This window comes from Pseudonaja textilis, chromosome 2 (assembly GCF_049901715.1).
Source record: "Pseudonaja textilis isolate UNSWEBS1 chromosome 2, rPseTex1.2, whole genome shotgun sequence".
Taxonomy (NCBI): domain Eukaryota; kingdom Metazoa; phylum Chordata; class Lepidosauria; order Squamata; family Elapidae; genus Pseudonaja; species Pseudonaja textilis.
This window is the reverse complement of record NC_141991.1, coordinates 120,168,367-120,190,151: the sequence shown is the minus strand read 5'-3', so window position 1 is coordinate 120,190,151 and position 21,785 is coordinate 120,168,367. Positions and strand designations below refer to the sequence as shown.

Genomic DNA, 21,785 nt, shown 5'->3' with positions numbered 1-21,785 from the left:
TGATAAGGTTCAATTTCATCTACAGAGCCTACTACCATTTACATAATAAGATGTTTGGAATGGATATAATATTGAAACACATAACTTGCAGCACAGGTGTGAGATCAATCAAATTATATTTCAAAAGACCATCACAACACAAAGTTGCTTGTCAATTTCCCTTCTCACACTCCCTACTCTTGAAAAACAAATTCATAGGGTTAACAAACATATTAACAGGATTGATCGAACCATAGCTAAAGCAATATATTAAACATTAACTTCAATAAGAGAAAATAAAGCAGTACATAACACGTAAACTTAGTTGGCTTTAAGCATGTCAGTTAAACAGTATCTGACTGTCACTGTTAAAAATCTATATAAATTATATATATTTTCCAAAGCTTAAACAGAAATGGTAAGCGGTGTGCAATTATTAACAAGGAAGAAAAAAATGAATTCCAAGTAATGTTGATAAGCAGAAATAAAAATGTTTCATGCAATGGTTTCTCTTTACAATCAAAATTGAAATCCAATCACCCAGCAAAGCTCCAGAGGGGAGAACGCTTTCATTCTGCCTATGCTTTAATCTCCCCAAATTTTCTTCAGACAATAGGGAATCCTCATGAGCCACATGGGAGAAGGCAAAGAGGAGGGGAGGTGCATACAAAAGAGAAAATGGAAATAAAATGCCATTCATTTTTATTCATAAAAAACATTTGCTGGATCAAAGGGTTTTTATGGACAATCTGTTTCACCTAATGTACTCTGTACCATTCCTCTTCCACGTTTTTACAGGGACCTCTTCCAAAAGACTATACTGCATTACCTGTTATGTGTTATTCTTAGGAAGGAATCTGTACCACAGAAGCCTCCCAAAACTTCTTTGCCAATAGAATGAAGAATTATTGTAGCTTTAGGTGGCGCTTTCTGTCAAACCTACATAGAGCTATAGCAAAATAATGCCGTTCTGACTCAAAAGAAGACTTAAATAACAGAAGATCATACTTGCATTCCTTTTTTTTCTATTTCCACCCTGGTGTTTGAAATACATATTTAAATTTGGTCTAGTGTGTTCTAGTAGTTAAGGTCCTGGCTTGGAAACAAAAAGACTGTGACCCAAAGATGCTTTCGAAAGTTTAGTTGCCTTTTGAAAAAAAACCCTTTGGGACAATCATGACCTGGATAACTAAGAATCCCCACAGACAAGAAACTGTGAGTTCTAATCCTGCCTTCCCATGAAAGCCAGTTGGGTGACCTTGAGCCATCTCTCTCTCTCTCAACCCAACTCACTTCACAGCATTGTCGTTGTGTGGAAAACAGGAGAAGAAACAAGCATTTTCACCACCTTGTGTTATTTATAAAAAAAATCAAGGCAGGTTAAAAATTAAGCAAACTAATTAAAATCATTACTTACCTACTATCTGTCCTCTAACTGTATCATTGTCATTTGGCCCAAGTTTGCATAGATCTAATCTCTGATCTATACAAAAACAAACAAGGAGATATGCCTTATTTCTATGTAATGATTATGTAGGGTATAATTTCTATGACAAAATATATATTGCTGAATTAAACATTTCTAATTTCAAAAGAAGACGAAAAGCATACTGGTCTTCACCATCCCCAAAGCCACTTTGGTCTAGTAGTTAAAGTACCAGGCTAAAACGTCAAAGGCTGTGAGTTCAAATCCTGCCTTAGACATGAAAGCCGGCTGGGCCAGTCACTCTCTCTCAGCTCAACCCACCTCGCACAAGTTTTGTTGTTGTGGTGAAAAATATAGGAGGACAAAGTTGTGGTGGATATGTTCACCACCTTATTTGTAAAAATAATAAAGGCAGGATACAAATAAATAAATTATAATTTCCATAGAATTAACTTTAAAGTCACTCTAAAAAGCTTACCCCAAAATACCAAAGCACTTTTGTTCTGCCTACTTACAACCAGTGTCTTTGAGGCGGTTGATAGCATTAGAAAGAAGTCTCACACAACCCAGAAAACCAGCTCCCTGTTTTTTATGGATTTTCTTGTGGTTCCATACACTGATTGTTATAGAGTCAGACTTTCCAATGTATCTAAGTGGGGAAAAAAAGGAATCAGCAATAAAACATATGTTGACTGCATACCACTAATAGTCTATAAAGCACAATTTTTGACTGCAAAATATTTTTAAAACTTCATAATATAATATAAAAATGGTTATTTTTATTTTATGCTGAAGAAGTCAAATGCATTATACACAGATGTGTCTCCATCATAATTTATTCATTAAAAGATTCTACTTGAACAAATGTCAAAGGAGCTTTTTAAAAATATCTTACGTAAATCATATATTGCTCACTTCCTTTGGCCAGACAGTCACAGTATGTCAAACAGAAAAAATGGTATGTTGTTGAGTGTTTAATTTGGAGGACGAGTTGTAACAGTTAAGAATTATGTTTCTCTCTGGGAGATGTTTTTAGTAAGCCTCTTCCATTACATGCATTCTGTCATGGTACAAACATCTAAGTGTTCAATTTACTAAAACATCCTTCTGCACTCACTCGTTTAAATTGGTTATTCACTCACAACACACATACCCTAGAATTGCAATGCATCAAAACACATGTGGTCCTTGACTTACAACAGTTCATTTAGTGGCTGTTTAAAGTTACAACGGCACTGAAAAATGCGACTTATGACCATTTTCATAGTTACAACCTTTGCAGCATCCCCATGGTCATGTGGTCAAAATTCAGATGGTTTTGACAACTGGTTCATATTTATTCCAAGGTCATGTGATCATCTTTTGATACCTTCTCACAAGCAAAATCAATAGGGAAGCCAGATTCACTTAACAACCAGGTTACCAACATACCAACTGCAGTGATTTACTTAACAACTGAAGCAAGAATAGTTGTAAAATGGGAAAAGCTCACTTAACAAATGTCTCACTTAACAACAAAAGTTTGGGGCTCAATTGTGGTTGTAAGTTGAGGACGACTTGTATAAATGCTCTCATAATTTACAAATCAATCACCAATTATTTTGTGGTGTCAGCAACCAGAGAAGAACTATTTATTAATGTCACATGTAGTGTGCATTTTTGCCCATGTTCCAAGAAAATCACTCTACATTTGTATACAGATAGTCCACTCAAAATTATGACAGCTTAGAAAGTGTGCTTTAGATTCCATAAAGCACCTCCGGCCATTGTAAAATGTCATAGTACACCTCCTCACAGCCACGTAATTCACACTCATGACTAATTGTCAAGTGCCCTGTGATCACATGATTGCCATTTGGGATCTTTTTCACCAGTTTCCCCAGAAATTCACTGGGGAAGCTGGTAGGGAAGATTATAAGCTGCCATCACTTACCAAAGGATTCCCCCTTCTCTCCATGCACCGGGAAGAGGAGGGATGGAAATCCTTTTATCAGGTTATAGAAACGAATCTCACATCTTTAGGATCTCTATGGGTTTCTCCAACCCAGTGCAGGAGTTCCCTTCTACACATGGAGAAGAGAAGAACTTCTGAGATGGGGTGAAGAAAGCATGAAGATTTTTAATACTTTTAAACAGTGGTCCCCAACCTTTCCAGTTTGGTGGATCGGTGGGGGGCAGGAAGAGGGGATGTTTCTGTGCGAGTGGTGAGCGCACACATGAGCATGCACAGCTCCATTTGGGCACGTCACTCACACAAATAAAGCAGAAGCAGAAGTGCGGCCATCCTCCACTCACACAAGATGGAGCTGTGAGTGTGCTCTTGCCTGCTGCTTCCAAAGCCCGGTTCTGAACGGGCTGCAGCTTGGGGGTTGGGGAGCCCTATAATAGGATGCCAGGGTAGAAATATATTAATTTATTTAGGAAAACTTATTTTTTTTTAATATTGCTGTTGAAAGTTGCCTGATATGATTATTTTAGTCTTTTAAGTTAGAGCTTTCAGAATTATTTCAAGAGCTACTAGTGCCCAACTTCATTTTCTTAGGTGCTATGTATAAACTTACGATATATCAATTAATATAGGTAATGATATACTGATATCATTAGAAGTAAACATACTGGAATAATAACTGGCTTCTGAAACAACCAACCTTAGTTAAAGGAAGAATGCTATATCTATGGCACTAAAATTGTACTACAAGTCCCATAATCACTTGAGGAGTTGGTGTGAATTTGGAATCCAATCTATCTGATAATCCAGGTATCTCCACTCCTCGTCCAGAATCTGTATTTTGTCTCTATTTCTCAGCTGTCACAAAAAATAGACACACCTGTTTTCTCAGGTAAACACTTTGATTTTATACAAAAAAGCAGTATTTAAGAATTAGTATCTATGTGGTTGTTAAGAGTTGACACAAGTGTAATGACACGTAACAAATCAATCAACCAACCCTATGTTTTAGCAATGAAAGACCAGCTACTTTATATAAACAAACCAGACAGCTAGCATAGGCCTGCCTTACTTTTCAGAGTAATTCTTAGCAAAGACTCCCTGGTTTAATATATTTTAATTTTTTAGCAATTACCCAGCTTAAAGTTTGATCATATTAGATACTCTGTATTGACACGTACAAGTCATAATGCTGATTCCACTTTGGATCAAGGGTATTCTTCACAGTATCAGTAGAATGGCACTGGCCAGATCCGTCCACCACCACTTTAGCAAATGGATCAGGAAGCCCTGTCAGAAAATACATAATACAATGAGGATGCTGCTAATTGATATTATTTTCTATGTGATGGTCCATTAGAAAGCATCTACATTTTATAATCCAATGAACAAAGGAATCTCATCATGCTATCAATCTGGTTTTGAGAAAATGTTGTACTCAACTAGATTAATAGTACCAATCCTTTGTGTAAAAGTAGAATTTTATATAAAGAACACATTCTACTAGGAATTCCATAATTTATTTATTTGTTTGTTCATTGCAAGATACAATCTATACTGAATTTATGTGAATATATAACATTGTTTCAAGACACTTCAGGCTACCATTGTAAATGATAACGTTCTAATGTTTTCAAGAATACAAAGATTCAAAGTCAAGATATAGCACTGAAGCCAGGTGTTTTAATACACAGCCAACATGTTTTCAACAGTTCCTGAAAGCACTGCCTGGTTTCAGCACTTCATTGGATTGAGGAAAACCAGTGCCACCCATTTTTAGTAATGAATGCCACCCATCATTTGTAAGTATGAGTTCTGACTTAAATACAAATTTGGGTTAAAGACAGATTTAGGGAACATAACTCATTTTTAATCCAGGGACTGCCTGTACTTCTGAAGCATTTCATTGTAAAGGTAGAGATGAAAAGATAATCATTATGAAACTCACACAGCTATTTATAAATATTCTGTAACACAAATGAAACATCAGCAGGTGGTAGCATCTGGTTGACCTTGACTGGGCTTAGAAAATTAACTAGGTCATGCTGATTATAGCAGAAGTTGGATGGGAGACCAACAGGTAATTGCAATAGATAAGCTGAGTTCCAAAGTTGAAAAACATTCCATAAGACTATCATGGCAAACCACATCCACACTAATGCCAAGAAAATTGCATGGATGTGTTCATGAAGTCACCAGTAGTGGTACTTGACTGAAATGAGCTTGACTTTAGCAGCACTCATAGTCAAAGCAATTCTTTAATAAACAACAAATTTAGCCAAAAGAAACCAGTGTAAAGTATTTGGTGGCAGCAACTCTTTCTAACTGCTCTTATGCTAAATTTTCATGCTATTTTTAAAATTCAAGGGACTTTTGGGATGCCCTAAAAAGTTAATGCTATGAAATGGATTTTGATCTTGAATTTTAGTTCTTATTAAAGCATATTATAATACCAATCCATTTTTAGATTTTAATGTCACAATAAATTGGCATTAATGACATTACAGAATTACAATTCTTAGCATCTCTCGCAAACAAGACGTCGAGAGATGATGGTATCATGACTGCTACTCTTATTGAGAAATGTACACAAATTAAAACATTACAACGTGCCTCTTTTATTCAATTTTCAAATTTAGGTACCACTTATCTCACTCTTAAAGAGTTACTCTCGATGGTTTACAAATTAACTATAATTTATAAATATTTAATAAATATAAATATATTTTAAAATTAGAATATAGTCATAAGGGGAAAAGAATAATATTTTTCTTATTCCCACCTTTCCTTTAGGGGTTCAAGACAGCATACACAACACTTCTTTTTCCAATTAGGCTGAGGGATAATAACTGATTCAAAGCCACCCAATAAGCTTCTATGGTTGAGATTGGAATCTCAGTCTCTCTGCTTTTAGTACAGGGTCTTAACGATCATACAACACTGGCCTATATTCAAAATGCAAGTATATCAATATACTCTGTTAGCACAGACCATAAACAATACTTAAAGGCGAGTAGATAATCTGACTATATCAGAGCATTCTTTTTAATGGTTTATGAAATGCTACCATACCTAATATAAGACAGTATCTTTGAATTTGAATCCTCTGTAATACAGAATAAAAGGTATAAAAACAGAAAGGTGTACTTACGGAAAAAGTCCTTTTTCACCAAATTTTTTGCACAGAGAACTGAAACCAAAACAAACAAACAAAAAATAATTATAGAATAGCATTTTGAGTTTTAATGTATTTATTAAGTATTTCCAAATGTTCAACAACACAATCTCAGGCATATGCAGAAGTACATTGTAAATGTACTTGGAAATGCAGGCACATCATGCAGTTTACAGATCAAGGATCACAGCCATATTGTAGAGTTGGCATTCTGTTATTCAGTATCTTCATCCACTGGAATCGGCAGTGGAGAAACTGAGCTTGGCGCAGCCCACCTAAAAGCACCATCACTAAGATTATATCCGTACCTCTAAACAAATATCACTGGCTAAAATATATGGAGTATACTTTTTGATTTATAAATTAAAAGCCAATATAATTTAAATGTTGGTCATTTCTATGCATGCTTATTCAACATATTATAGTGAGAAAAACACAACTAATATGCTATATCAGCTCTAGAAATGCTGTCATAACAATTGCTTTGTACCAATTAGAAAAAAGAAGTTATACAGGATATGGTATAATTAATGAGAAAAAAAATCTGGCTCAAACCCTCAACTTATTCAATATTTTTGAACCTTGAACAATACAGGATTTTAAAGCTTAAGTGGTAATACCAAGGAGGGAATCAAATTGGATTAAGCCCTAGTAAAGATACATATCTGCAGATCTCCAGTCACAATATCAAATTCCCTGAATTTTATTTTGTTCAGAAGACAGTAAATGGGAACACTGGACTATTTCTTTGTCCTAAATGTCATTCCATTTGTTTTGTTTAGACATAATTATTGCTTATAGAGTCCAAAGATGTAATTATGTTTTAATAATCATGTGATTTTTCACTTCACGATAGACTTACTGGTTCCAACTGTGGTTGATAAGCAAGGACTACCTATACAGGCAAATGCTTAAGAGACAGATAAGCAAAGTATCAGCAGCACAGAATGACAAGTGCCAATTAAAAAAAACTTTAATCTTTTTTTAAAAAAAACTTTAAAAATACAAACAAAAATACAAACTAAGACAAAGATCTTAAATTATATTCCCTACTATATATCATAGAATCTCTTTCATAATAACAAATATTGCTGCATCCTTTGACTGGCAGAAAGAATTGCCTTTTCCAAAACATATACATCAAACATTTCCAACAATTATTCCTTGACATCTGGAATAACCACTATTCCTGACAAAATGTCAAATTCCGAAGCTTTTGTATATAATTTAACATCACATTAACATCTTGAACATTTCCCCATAAATGTACTAATAAACATTAATTTAGATCCCATTATTCCTAAATTATACCCTACAATTCTTCCAAGCATTCTGACACTCACATTACCCCTACTTCAATTTTATCCCTGAAACAGTAACGGTAGCTGACAGAGAGCTGGCCCAAGATTACTCAAGGAGCTTTCTTAGCTAAGAAAGGACTTGAACCCAAACCTCCCTGATCCTAGTCCTCTATCCATTACCCAATCCATTACACTGAAATAAATGATACTACGACTTTAATTTTTCTCATTCACTCCATATTAGCTCAGGGCACCTAGAATCAAATTCAAATAAAAAATATTAGTTTGATTATTAGCAAAACATTCAAAGACTGGACCTGAAAGCTCTGAAATAGTATCTGGAAAAAAGTTAGGATAAGGTAGAGTTCTAAAATAGAGGAGGAGAGGAAAAGATTTCTTGTAATTAGAGAAATGAAGCTAAATTTTCCAGTGTTGCAAAGCAAAACAATAAAGTAAGCACCTACTGGTAATTGCGGCTAATACTAAGCCGTATCTAGTACATTGTATGAGCAGAGTTGATTTGTCTCAAATTCATTTCTTTTAACATAACATAGCTCAGTGGCTAAGACGCTGAGCTTGCAAATCAGAAAGGTCACCAGTTAGGCGGTTCGAATCCCTAGCATCGCATAATAGAAAGAAGTCCCATTACTTGACCCAGCTTCTGCCAACCAAGTAGTTCAGAAACATGTAAAAATGCAAGTAGAAAAATAAGGACCACTTTGGTGGGAAGGTAACAGCGTTCCGTGCGCCTTCGACATTTAGTCATGTCAGCCACATGACCAGAGACATCTTCGGACAATGCTGGCTCTTTGGCTTTGTAACAGAGATGAGCACTGCCCCCTAGAGCCAGAAACAACTAGCACATATATGCAAGCGGAACTTTTACCTTAGCAAGGAAAGTTGCCTTTGCTAAATATGTGATGGAGGGATATTTGCAGCGGGGGGGGGTCTGCCAAGTTCGTCATGTGGCCTTTTTTTCTTTCTCTACCAGTTCAATTTTCTTCTTTGTGCTTGTTATATTGTTCTATATTGTCTGGTGTATTATGCGTCACTAGATTTGTCTGGAGTTGAATTGGATCAAGTTATAGTTAAAAAAAATCAGTACACCAAATATAAGCTAGGCGGATATGACCTTGTTGACAACCCTCACTCTGTCAAGGACCTTGAAGTGCTCATATCAAACAACCTAAGCACCAGAGTTCACTGTAGCAGCATTGCTAAAAAGGCATTAAGAGTTGTAAATCTAATCTTATGAAGCTTCTCCTCTGGTAATACTGAATTGCTAACTAGGGCATACAAAACTTTTGCTAGACCAATACTTGAATACAGCTCATCTGTCTGGAATCCGCACTGTATATCGGATATTTGAGAGAGTCCAGAAGTATTTCATGAGAAGACTACTGCACTCCTCTGCTCGCAACAGAATACCCTATACCACCAGACTTGAAATTTTGGGCTTGGACAACCTAGACCTACTCAGCCTATGGTTGGATCTAAGCATAGTACATAAAATTATCTGCTACAGTGTCCTACAAGTCAATGACTACTTCAGCTTCAACCGCAACAATACAAGAGCACACAACAGCTACAAACTCAATGTATACCACTCCAAACTTGATTGCAGAAAGTATGACATCAGCAACAGAGTGGTCAATGCCTGGAATGCACTACCTGACTGTTGTTACATGCTCAAACCACCACTCCTTTAACCTTAAACTATCTACTATTGACTTCACCCCATTCCTAAGAGGTCTGTAAAGGGCGTGCATAAGTGCACCATCGTGCCTACCATCCCTGTCCTATTGCCCCCATTTATTTGTACCTATTTCCTGTATTCATACTCATGTTTATTCTTATACCTATTATCTTATAAGCTATTGACAAATCAGATAAATAATAATTTACACCAAGACAAATTCTTTGTGTGTCCAATCACACTTGGCCAATAAAGTAATCTATTCTATAATAAATTAAAGAAAGGTTTCTCCACTGGTGTCTTTTCCTTGCTGAATTACTAGTTTTGCCAATATTCTCCTTAGAATGTTCCAGAAGTATAGCACAGACAAATGATGGCATGATGGAGACCCACATGGAAGCTGCTGTGCCCATGGATCATAACAGATATGATCAGGTAAATATTGGAAGAAAAAGAACTATGGAAGCGATTTTTAAGAAAAAGAAATTGACATTTTGTATAAAAATAAATTATTAAAGCAGGCAAATCCAACCTGCAGTCCTGACAGCTAGCAATGCAGCCCCATAAGATAATAGAAATATTTTTAAAAAGAAGTGTATTATTTATATACATTAACCTTATGATATATTGACTGATGATAACATTTGTAGCTCAATATTTGTAGTTTAAACTGTGGGTCCTTGTTCTGAGTTTGCTTGTTTTCTTAGACATTTCATTATTAGACTAGGTAACACCACAGCTAGTAGGGAATGGGGTTTGCTCTCATGTTTACATTTTGTGACAGTGTTGGTGGTGGGAGTGGCCTTGGTGATTCCTTGACTGAATATTATTTACAGTTGCTCGTTTGGCAATTCCTTGATTGGGCTATTCTTTGCTTCTTGATTGTTGGTCTAATGTTAATCTTGGTATTAATCTCTGCTCATCTGGGTGTTGATTGCTGGTGAGTAGGTATTTAGTCTTTTTTGTTTCCTTTCTGGCTTTTTGATTGTCTCTTTTGATTGGTATGTAGATGTTGTTAATGTCAATGTTCCTTTTGATGGCTGTTAGTATATTATATACTTTATATGTCTAATATGATAATGTCTCTTTCAAATCAAGCTCTACTCCTACCAACTATATGGACACATCCATGTAGTTTTCTTGGCAGTAATACTCTACAGAAATTGTTTGCAATTCCTTCCTTTTTGTTTTTTGACTTGCAATCTCACCCAGAGCTGTCAGGAGCCTAGTACTAATCCTGCTTAACTTTTAAGCCCAGACAAGGTCATTCAAGTGCTGCCACCTGTTAAAGACATAACCTTTATTAGCTTTAAGCAAAATAATTTCCAAATTTCTTATTTCTTAACATGGAATGAGACTATTTACATATTTCTGAGTTTATTAGCTTTAAGCAAAATAATTTCCAAATTTCTTATTTCTTAACATGGAATGAGACTATTTACATATTTCTGAGTTTTAAACAGTAGTATGCAGGAACAAAGAATGGCACAATATGAAGCAGAATTTGCGAAGGACTGATTTTTGTTCTGATGCAATAACAGTATCATTTAATACCAGGGTATAGCAATGCAGCTCTGAATGAACTGAGAGTTTTTAATGGGGCAAAATGCATTTATGACTGCAAAAATGCAGCTTTTAAATTAACATTTTAGAATAAAAACATTCAGCTATTGCATGATACTTTTCTGTTTTTCTAATATAACTCAAATTGAATTTGTTTTATTTATTATCACTGGTGTTTATTAATTTTCGTGTTTTAATCTTCCGCTACCTTCTGATCTTCCCTACACAGCAGACGAAAGCATTTTACAAAGGTAAAAAGTAAAGTGAAAATGAACCTTAAAAATGAACAAATGAAAAACTCTCACTCCCTTAGTCAACAAAAAGAAAACAGTCAATAACATGTATTTCCTCTTTTTTCCCCTCTTGCCTTTATCACAATTCAGAGAAAATAGAGGAAAGTAATTAGCTGTTTTATGTATCTTTTTTGCACTCCAATTATCCTATGCTTTTGACGGTAATAAAGATTGCTTAATAGAGGAAAGTATCTTAATAAAATAATACTAAACTGCAGGACTGCATACCCCCCCAAAAAACTAATGGAAATTCTAATCAACAACAAAAATAAAAACTTGGAAAAAAGATCTGAAAAACACTGGAGGCCACAAGAAAAATAATTTCAAGAAAACAAGATTGGAATGTCTGTTGGTAATCTAGTAATGAAGCACACTGAACACTAACAACAAATTTATCTGCTACAATCTCACAGTTGAAAACTAAGGCTTGGCAAGACCTTATCATTTATTTAGCATGCATAAAGCCTTTAATGTAATACATTAAGATTTTTTTTTAAAAAAATAAAAACTATACTATTTTTACAGCAAAAGGTTTTTTAAATCTAATAGCAAGGCTTTTTCATTGTTCAAATTCCAATGTGTATTTCTACATCAGCAATATAATAATAGTCAGAAGTAGTAATTATAATATTATAATATTCAGAAGTAGTAATTTCTAGGCTAACAAAAGAACAAAGTTGTAATAGAAAGAAGTTGATCTCAAATTTTCTAATTCTCCGCCTTTCTGATGTCATCACACCAAAGAAAAAAAGCATCATTATATCCAAGTCTATTTATTTTAAAAAAAAATCTAAATAATGCAACATCCTCTTTCTCAGAGGAATGCATATGGTGGGGGAAATGGGCAAACTGAAAAGGGAAGTTCACAACCCACTTCAAATAGAAATTCAGCTTCTATTCAAAATAATATTCTACTGGAATTCATTAGCATAGTATTCTCAGATTGGTTCCCTTATGTTTGCATATATAATTAATATATATATCCCAGCTGTAGAAACACAATGCTACACTGCTGTTAATGTGTGTTGTACAAGCAATGCTTTAATCTGAATAAATCTCCAACTGCTCTATTGCCTCTTGCCAAAAATTCCCCTTTCCCTCCAGACAGTGGTTGTATTCCAATTATGCTGCTGATTGGAATGAAACTGCTGGAAGGGAGGGAATTAGAAAAATAGAAAGCTCTCCATTTCAAAATAGTACTTCTGAAATCAGAGAGCAGCACTGGCAATTCAAAGGCAGGGATATTAAAATATTGGTGGCTCCCCCCTCTTTTCAGAAGAGAACTTTTTTAAAAAAAGTTTCTCCATCCAATTGTCTATGTACTCACAAAACAACGGAGCTATATTTGGCGTGGGGAGGGGTTGTAATGTTGTAATATGCCTTCCCAAAAATTATAAACCAGGTTAACAAAAAAGACTAGGAAATTCACTTAACATCATTCAAATATCCAGGTACAATGGGACAAAAACTGAAATATTTCTCCAACATAAAATGTTCTATGCCTCAACTACAAAAAAAAAAAAATCCCTAAACCCAGAATTCCCCCTAAGCATTAGTTTTCACCCAAGAGAATGACAAAAACTGGTCACTGTATAAGGGAGAGTTTGCCTGCTTTTACTACACTCTCTTAAATAAGATCACATAACTCAAGATTGTTCTTGGATCCCCAGAAGATCTATAGCGACTACTGGGCCCGATAAGAAAGATCTTGTTAGTCATTTCACTAAATTAAAGTCAGTAGCGTTTTATTTATAAACTTTTCCTTGTTTCCTCATAAACACCTTTTTCAGTTTTACTATACACACATAATTAATGTCATTTAAACAAGGAGTTTTCTTTAGAAGAAAGTATGTCAGACATCTACCAAATACCAATGTACGGCATACCAATTTTGAATATCAGGGGAGTCTGAAAGGAATTAGTGATACAGTCCAGCTTTTTTTGCACTACTGAGAGAAAATATTTGTTATTTGGTTACATATATTCATTTTCTCTAGGTTTCTTATATCTCAATTGGAATGTTTAATAATTGCTCTTGAAGGTGAGCTACTGTATATAGGTAGTCCTCAACTTACAACAGCTCATTTAGTGACCGGTTACAACAGTGCTGAAAAAAGTACTGACCATTTTTCACACTTATGACCATTACAGCATTCCCACAGTCATGCAATCAAATTTCAGATGCTTGGCAACTGATTCATATTTATAATGGTTGCACTGCCCTGGGGGTCATGTGATTCCCCTTTCGCAACCTTCTGACAAGCAAAATCAATGGGGAGGCCAGATCTGCTTAACAACTGGATTACTAATAACTGAAGTGACTCATTTAACAAATGTGGCAAGAAAGGTCATAAAATGGGACAAAACTCACTTAATAAATGTTTCACTTAGCAATATAAATTTTGGGCTAAATTGTGGATGTAAATTGAGGACCACCTGGATAGATAGTCCTCAACTTACAACTGGTTGCTTAGCAATCATTCAATGTTACAGCAGACACCCGCCGCCCCAAAAGCTACTTAGGACCCAGTTCTGATACTGGGTTTTCCCTACTGTCACATGACCACATTTTGGGCACTTGGCAAGTGACTCACATTTACGGCTTTTGCAGCATCTTGTGGGTCACATGTTCACAATTTACAACCATTTTGCTGGAAACTGGCACTAACTCCCCATTTAGGGCATGACACCTCATAGCAATCAATGACTTTGCTTAAAAACAGCAGTGAAAAAGTACAAAATTGGGTGGTAACCTGCTTTATGACTGTCATAACAAATAAACATAATTGCCAGGCTCAATTACAGTCATAACTCGAAGACTACCTGCATCTGTTGCAACAGACCCGTCATCTAACTCAATATGGAATGACTTACGCAGCCCTCATTTGTTAGCTTTGTCTAATGCTAACCATCAAAACTTATTGTGCAGCTTTGGTATTTTCTTTAATGAAGTATAATGCAATGTATGGAGAGAGAGAAAAACATTACAAATGAAGATTTTTGTCATCTAGAACTTTCATACAATTATATGCCTGAAGCCCATAAAATCTCTTTCTCAAAACAACCTGTGCTTAACTTAGCAGACAATATAACTCGAAGAAATACATTTTCTTAAGAAAACTATAGTAGATACTTAGGGCAAAAGGCAGTCACAATTAACACTAATTCGATATGCCAGTTAAACATATCTTTTAATCTCTGCTATGATAACATAATGCCTTGCAATTCCACTTGTCCCTGCAGTCACTAGGAGGCAAGATTGACTTGAAGGCACAAATAAATACACACAAACATAATACACAAAGAGATATCCAAACAGGTTGATTTGTGGGTCCTTCCACGTAGGGTACATTCGCATCATTAGATCTTTTTCTTTCTTAAGTTTTTTTTGAAGAAGGAAACCTGACAGGAGTAGTAGGAAAAATTATACAGTTATAAATGGAGACTCTGATTCGGAAAAAAAAGAATAATTACACAATAAGAATCTCACCTGGAGACACACTTAATTGGCAATGTAAACCAAAATTAAGCATTGCCAAGAGTAAGCCACTAGTAATTAAAAAAAGAACTTTTAATTTATGCTTTGTTCATTAACATGAAAGCATGCTACCACCTGAGATTACAAGTGAAAAATGTTTACCTAGCGTTATTACTTTACAAGAATACAGTTTAACTGTTTAATTTGTCTTCCTATATGTGACTTCCCATATAACTCATACATTTGATCAGGGCAGGCAGATTCAATTTGAACATTTAAAATTTGCATTTTTTGAGAAGCTATGATTAAATCACCAGTGGAGTGATAGTTGGACTTGACAAGTAGCCAACTAGTTATCAAATAATGGACCCAAAAGAAAGACATTCTAGATAAGGCAACTTTAAAAAATATATATTTCCCCCCTTTCCTCTCTCTTGGGAGGAAACCTCTGTCACGACAATTTATTTTTAATGGGCAGAATTGTCACCTTTATAGCATGGAATCCCATATTAGAAACTAGTTATGTTTTAAACAGTCTATATACTGAGCAGGAGAGGAGGGGAGGAACTTCATCTTAGAGAATTCTTCTTTTTCCTTCTGAATCCATCAGAAACTGTATTTAAGAAGACCCATAGTCTGTCATTCCTGAGGGAGTTTTTTTTATGATTCTTATTTAAATATAGGCTGAAATAAATACTCCATCTCATGGGTTTTAAACAAAAACTCTATCAATGTTAGTCTCCTTTCCCAATCAGCCCTCTATCTCAGGGGTCTCCAACCTTGCTGGCTGAGGAACTCTGGGAGTTGAAGTCCGCCAGTCTTAAAGTTGTCAAGATTGGAGACCCCCGTTCTATCTTTTCTGGAGTTTCCAGTAAGTTTATTTTTTTCTCAAACTGATTCCAGAAGACAAGATGGGGAAAGGTAAGGGATGTAAAATGATCAATAAAATCAATAGCTGCAAGTAACTCTCAAAATAAGATTTTCCCTAATCTAGATTGGGTGGGAGAAAGTGTCTATGAAGCATTTTCTTGGAGGTGAAAGTGCTGCACTGATTCTTTTCTGTCAGAAATTGGTTAAAGCAAAGCATTCATTTTAAATGAGATTAGAACTTGGAGAAAGTGATACATTGGTTCCCCCCCCACACACACACACAGCTAAAATGGGCTGTCTGGTTCATACTGTAACTCTCCCCTTGGGATTGGTGTGCCTTTGACCACTCAAACTTATCCTACCCTCCACTATCCTCCTCCTCAGAAGTACCTATTTCAGCTCCTCCTACACACTGTCATCTCAGGTAGTGGTGTGGTAGATCAAGGGGAATAGTCCAAAATCCAATGCCTGTTCTCTTGGCTATTAGTGAAAGCAAACATCTGTTGTGCAACCATCCAAAGTTCATCGTTCTTCTTCTGACTTCCCTATGTTTCTTTTTTCTTCCATTTTTACTATAGCCCTCACCTAAAGATCTACCAACTAAAGCTGACTGCAAATTATTTGTTTGTTTGTTTGTTCACTCAATTTACACTACCTTCATTCTTGCAATTGCAATTGCAATTCTAAGGTTACAGCACAGGATTCAAACCAACACAGCATAAAAATAATACTAGTAAAAAGCAAAATAATATACAATGATGTGAAGATCTAATACAATCCATGTCATCATAGGTTATTATTGATAGTCTCACACAACCTCTAGACCTAAAAGCAAAATGAAGTAACAAGAGTAATAAGAGTATCACGACTTAACAGAGTTCAGAAAAATGCATTTATGTCCATATTTGTTTCAGCAGAATAATTTACAATGAGGACAAGATTCACAAGTCATTTGTGACTGCTACTTAACAAAAATTGCCAGTTGCTTATCTATGATTATGATTTCTGACTGACTTATAGACATAGCCAGATGAAGCCTTCCTATATCCGTCATGTTTAGACTCCTGTTTTAAGTATCATATCTACTTCACAATATTGTTTTACAGTAAACAAAAGGTTTCCTATTCCACAATTCCTCCTATTTTTCCATCCTATGCCAGAGTTATAACGGAAAAGAAAACACATACAAAATTATTTGCTTAATTCATTCTATCATTCTCATCTTTGTTAAAATTCTGCATATTTACTTAATTGTCAAAAACAGGACAATGAGACATTAATAATGGGGAAGCAAGTAAACCTATATATTATAGTTATGAGAATGTATAAAATTAACTTTTTAATTTTACAGGTTCTTTCAGATTTACCATATATCCCTGCTCCCCAGAGATAACAGCCAGACATTTTTCAAACTGTGAAAGCAAAAAATATATTAAATTAATTGTGTTTGGGACTTCTCTTAGTAGTTTTATTCTTTATTATAATTTATTCTTAGTCAACATCTGCTAGTACATCATGATGCTGAAGAACACAAGATCCAATTAATCCAAATAGACGCAATGAGTATTAGATAATATAATGTGACCAGAGGTACACATATAGAGAGGTTCACTGGGTGAAACCAGGCTCAATAGCAGTAACTGTGACAGGGATCTTGGAGTCTTAGTGAACAACCAGCTAAATATGAGCCAGCAGTGTGCAGCAGCAGCCAAAACAGCTAATGCAATCCTAAATTGTATTAACAGAGGGATACAATCAAGATCAAGGGAAGTAGTAATACCACTCTATAAATCCTTAGTAAGACCACACCTAGAGTACTGCATCCAGTTCTGTTTACCACATTATAAAAAAGATGTTGAGACTCTAGAAAAAGTACAGAGAAGAGCAACCAGGATGATGAGGGTACTGGAGGCTAAAACATACAATGAATGGTTGCAGGAACTGGGCTTGACTAGTCTAGTAAAGAGAAGGACCAGGGGAGACATGATAGCAGTCTTCCAGTATTTGAGGGGCTGCCACAGGGAGGAAGGGGTCAAGCTATTTTCTAAAGCTCCTGTAGGCCAGACAAGGAATAATGGATGGAAACTGAACGAGGAGAGATTTAACCTGGAAATAAGGAGAAACTTTCTGACAGTGAGAAGGGGCGTTGGTTCTTACCTGATACGCTTCTTCTCGTAGAGCTGCATAGAGCATCCAGAGTGGGAGGTGCTCCAGTCTCGGCTCTCACAGGCTGAGCTTGAATTGAGGAATGCTCCTCCCTATCACGTGGTCCCTCGTAGCGTTCCCAGTTTTGCGAAGACGAGAAGGAAAGGCCTTATTCTCATCCTAACTAACAACTAATCCATTGGCCGAAACAAGATTCCCCACCAGACGGAAAAAGGGGTGGGGCTGGATGCTCTACGCAGCTCTACGAGAAGAAGCGTATCAGGTAAGAACCAACGCCCCTTCTCCATAGAGCTGCTGCGAGCATCCAGAGTGGGACATACCAAAGCTTGGCAAGTCCTATGGGAGGGATCCCGTCTGGTTCGGAATCTCCTCTGGATCCTCAAGGACCCGTTGTAGGACCCGCCTGCCAAAAGAGGCCTCAGCCGAGGCGAACACATCGATTTTGTAATGCCTGATAAAAGGGGACGGGGATGCCCAGGTGGCAGCCTGGCAGATGTCGGTTATTGAAACTTGCGTGGCCCATGCGGCCGAGGTAGCCGCGCTCCTGGTGGAGTGCGCAGTTATGCCAGGGGGAATAGGTAGGGCCTGTGTCTGGTATGCCTTAGAGATAGCGGCCCTAATCCAGCGGCCAACAGTGGCAGGTGACACTTTGTGACCGAGCGACTTGGGTTGGAAAGACAGAAATAATGCCTCTGACTTCCGGAAGGGCTGGGTGCGCCTGATGTAGATCCTTAGGGCGCGCCTCACATCAAGAGTGTGCCACTGTCTCTCCCTTTCCCGAGAGGGTCTAGGGCAGAAGTTCGGGAGGATGAGCTCCTGAGCTCTGTGAAAAGCTGAGTTAATCTTGGGTAGGAAGGTGGGGTCGGGTCGGAGAACAACCCTATCCAAATGGAACATGCATAAATCCTTTCTGATAGACAGGGCTGCTATCTCCGAAATCCGGCGAGCAGATGTGATAGCAACGAGAAACACAGTTTTGAGTGTCAGGAACTGGAGGGAGGCCTCCCTGATGGGTTCGAAGGGAGGCTTGGTGAGGGAAACGAGGACCCTATTGAGATCCCAGGTGGGATAGCGGTGGACAGCTGGGGGGCGCAGATTGGAAGCTCCCTTAAGGAAGGCCCGGATACGGGGGTGATGAGAGAGGGAACCCCCATTACCAGTGGGAATAACGGTTGCCAGGGCCGCAACCTGCCATCTTAAGGTGTTAGGGGACAGTCCTTTGTTAAGGCCCTCTTGAAGGAAATCCAGGACTTGTGCAATGGAGGGAGAGAGGGGATTGATCTGGAGTTTGTGGGACCAATTACGAAAGGCGACCCACGTGGCGTTGTATATTCGTGTGGTCGAGGGCCGTCTGGCTGCCAGAATGGTGTCTATGACCTGGCTGGAGAACTTCTCCCTCCTTAAGCGGTCCCGCTCAACCTCCAGACGGCTAATTGGAGCCATTGGGGTTTCGGATGTGAAAGTGGGCCCTGGGACAGAGAAATCTTGTCGGGGGGGATCCTCCAGCGGGGGGCCACTGAGAGGTTGCGGAGGTCCGCAAACCACGGACATCTGGGCCAATAGGGGACCGCCAGAAGAATTTCCGCTTGCTCCAGGATTAGTTTGTGGATGACCCTGGGGATAAGGGCCGGGGGGAAGGCGTAAAGACGCCCTGGGGGCCATGAGTAATGCAGGGCGTTGTGGTTCTCCGCCCCTTGAGAGGGGTACCTGGAGAAGAACCTTGGTAGCTGGGCGTTGAGGGGGATGCAAAGAGGTCCACCTTGGGAAGGCCGAAGATTGAGGCTGCCTCCCTGAATAGGGATGGGTGGAGACGCCATTCCGCTTGGACTAGGGTGGCTCTGCTGAGCCAATCTGCTTGGATGTTTAGAGCCCCCAAGATATGGTCTGCCCTGATGGATGACAGGTTTGCTTCCGCCCATCGACAAAGGCGTTCGGCCTCTCTCATGAGCCGAATCGATTGGGTGCCCCACTGTCTGTTGATATGGGCTTTGGCTGTGACGTTGTCTGTAAGGACCAGGATGTGGCGCCCGCGTACCTGAGGTAGGAAACTGCGAAGTGCCAGGTAAACGGCATGGAGCTCCAACCAATTTATGCTGCAGAGTCGTTCTGTTGTCGACCATCTTCCCTGGGACGAGAGAGAGTGGACGTGAGCGCCCCATCCAAACAGGCTCGCGTCTGTGGTGAGGGTCAGCCTGTTGGGCTCTTTGAAGTAGTGGCCCTTGTTGATGGCCGGTCTGGTCCACCAGAGGAGGGACGTGAGGACTCTTGGAGGAACTCTGACCAGGAGCCTTGAGTTGCTCCTTCCTGATCGCTGATACGGAAGCAGGAACCATTGAAGGGATCTGGTATGAAAACGGGCCCAAGGAAAAACAGAGATACATGAAACCAACTTGCCTAGCAATTTTGACAAGTCTAACAGAGAAATCTTTTTTGTACGCCTAATAAGATTAATAGATTTTTGAATGCTAAGGAGTCTTTCTGGGGACAGGAAGACCAGCTCCTGAACAGTGTCAATCACCGCCCCCAGATGGGTTAATCGGGTAGAAGGGGAAAGGTGATTTTTTTCCCAATTTATCAGGAACCCGTGGTCCTGGAGGGCAGCAAGGGTGAGTTTGGTGTCTCTCTCTGCCTGTTCTTTTGAGGAGGACTGGATGAGGATGTCATCCAGGTAGCAGTGGAAACGGACTGGGAGGGTTCTAAGGTGGGCTGCCAGGGCCGCCAAGACCTTGGTGAAGGCCCTGGGAGCGGAGGACAGTCCAAAGGGAAGCGCGACGTACTGGAAGTGTTGTTTGTTATAGGAGAACCGTAGAAACTTGTAGCGAGAGGGTCAAATTGCGATGTGCAAGTACGCCTCTGAAAGGTCAATTGAAGTGAGCCAGTCCCCTCGTCTGGTTCCTAGAAGTATTGATTGTAACGTGTGCATTTTGAATTTGTGGGGAGACAGAAAACGATTCAGTCTTTTTAAGTCTAAGATCGCCCTCCAACCCCCCGAGTGCTTAGGCACTACAAACAGATGGGAATAGAAACCCCGTCCTCGTTGAGGGACGGGGACGGGTTGAATAGCTTTTATGTCGAGGAGGTGACTGATGGCGGCCTCCATGAGGGCCCGCTTGGCAGGGTCTCTGGAGAGGGGGGAGGACATGAAGAAGTCAGGAGGGGGTGTTAGGAATAACAAGGTTACCTAACGTAGTTTGGGTAAAATAATATATATAAACTATGATTGTAAGTTTAAGTGTGTGTCACTTTAAAACTGCAAAGCATGTAATTTTGGGTGCGGTGTGAAACCACCATAAGAGGGAGCAAGAGAACCTGACGATTCCTGACAATTACTGGATTGCATGGATTGATGGTTTGTTAACTGCATGTTTCCCCTACTGCTGAGTTGCTGAAGGAAGAGAGGAGTTTTTGACTTCTTCATATCTCTACTGCAAGGAGATACATTACTGGATTGATATTTGTAAGTTTACTGACCTCTCTTTTTCAACACTGGAATTTGCAACTGAATAATCCTTGGACGGACTGAACTAGTGAATGATATATGGACTGTTTGACTATGCTATAACTCTTACTGGAATAAACTATTTAAATAGCACGGTGTATCTGTTTTACTGAGTGTAAGCTACAAAACGTTTATCTCACATATTTTGCCTGCCTGCCTGACTGCCGTGCAGATTCTGCTAGGGTGTATCCCTAACAGGGGGGGACTGGAACTCAAGGGCAAGGCCAAAACGGACTGTGTCCCTGACCCATGCATCGGTGGTAGGGGCCTCCCATCGGTTGGTGAAGTACTTGAGACGGCCACCGATGGGGAGGGAGAGGGTTAAGTTATCTGGAGCGCCGAAAAGGCCTGCTCCCAGATCCCCAGAAAGGCCTTTTATAGGAGCCACCCC

General features: G+C 38.5%; 1 protein-coding gene across 2 annotated transcripts in view; it reads right to left on the bottom strand.

Moving 5' to 3' along the window:
• Positions 1-21,785, bottom strand: part of SMURF2 (SMAD specific E3 ubiquitin protein ligase 2) — a 72,831-nt gene that overhangs the window by 27,799 nt on the left and 23,247 nt on the right. The window contains exons 2-5 of one of the 2 annotated variants that reach the window (XM_026711067.2): positions 6,505-6,543; positions 4,535-4,643; positions 1,921-2,054; positions 1,397-1,462 (exon numbers count right to left, since the gene is read on the bottom strand). In XM_026711067.2, the coding sequence (XP_026566852.2) occupies positions 1,397-1,462; positions 1,921-2,054; positions 4,535-4,643; positions 6,505-6,543 (348 nt within the window). The remainder of the gene's footprint in view (positions 1-1,396; positions 1,463-1,920; positions 2,055-4,534; positions 4,644-6,504; positions 6,544-21,785) is intronic. The other variant, XM_087925081.1, reaches the window with a different exon arrangement.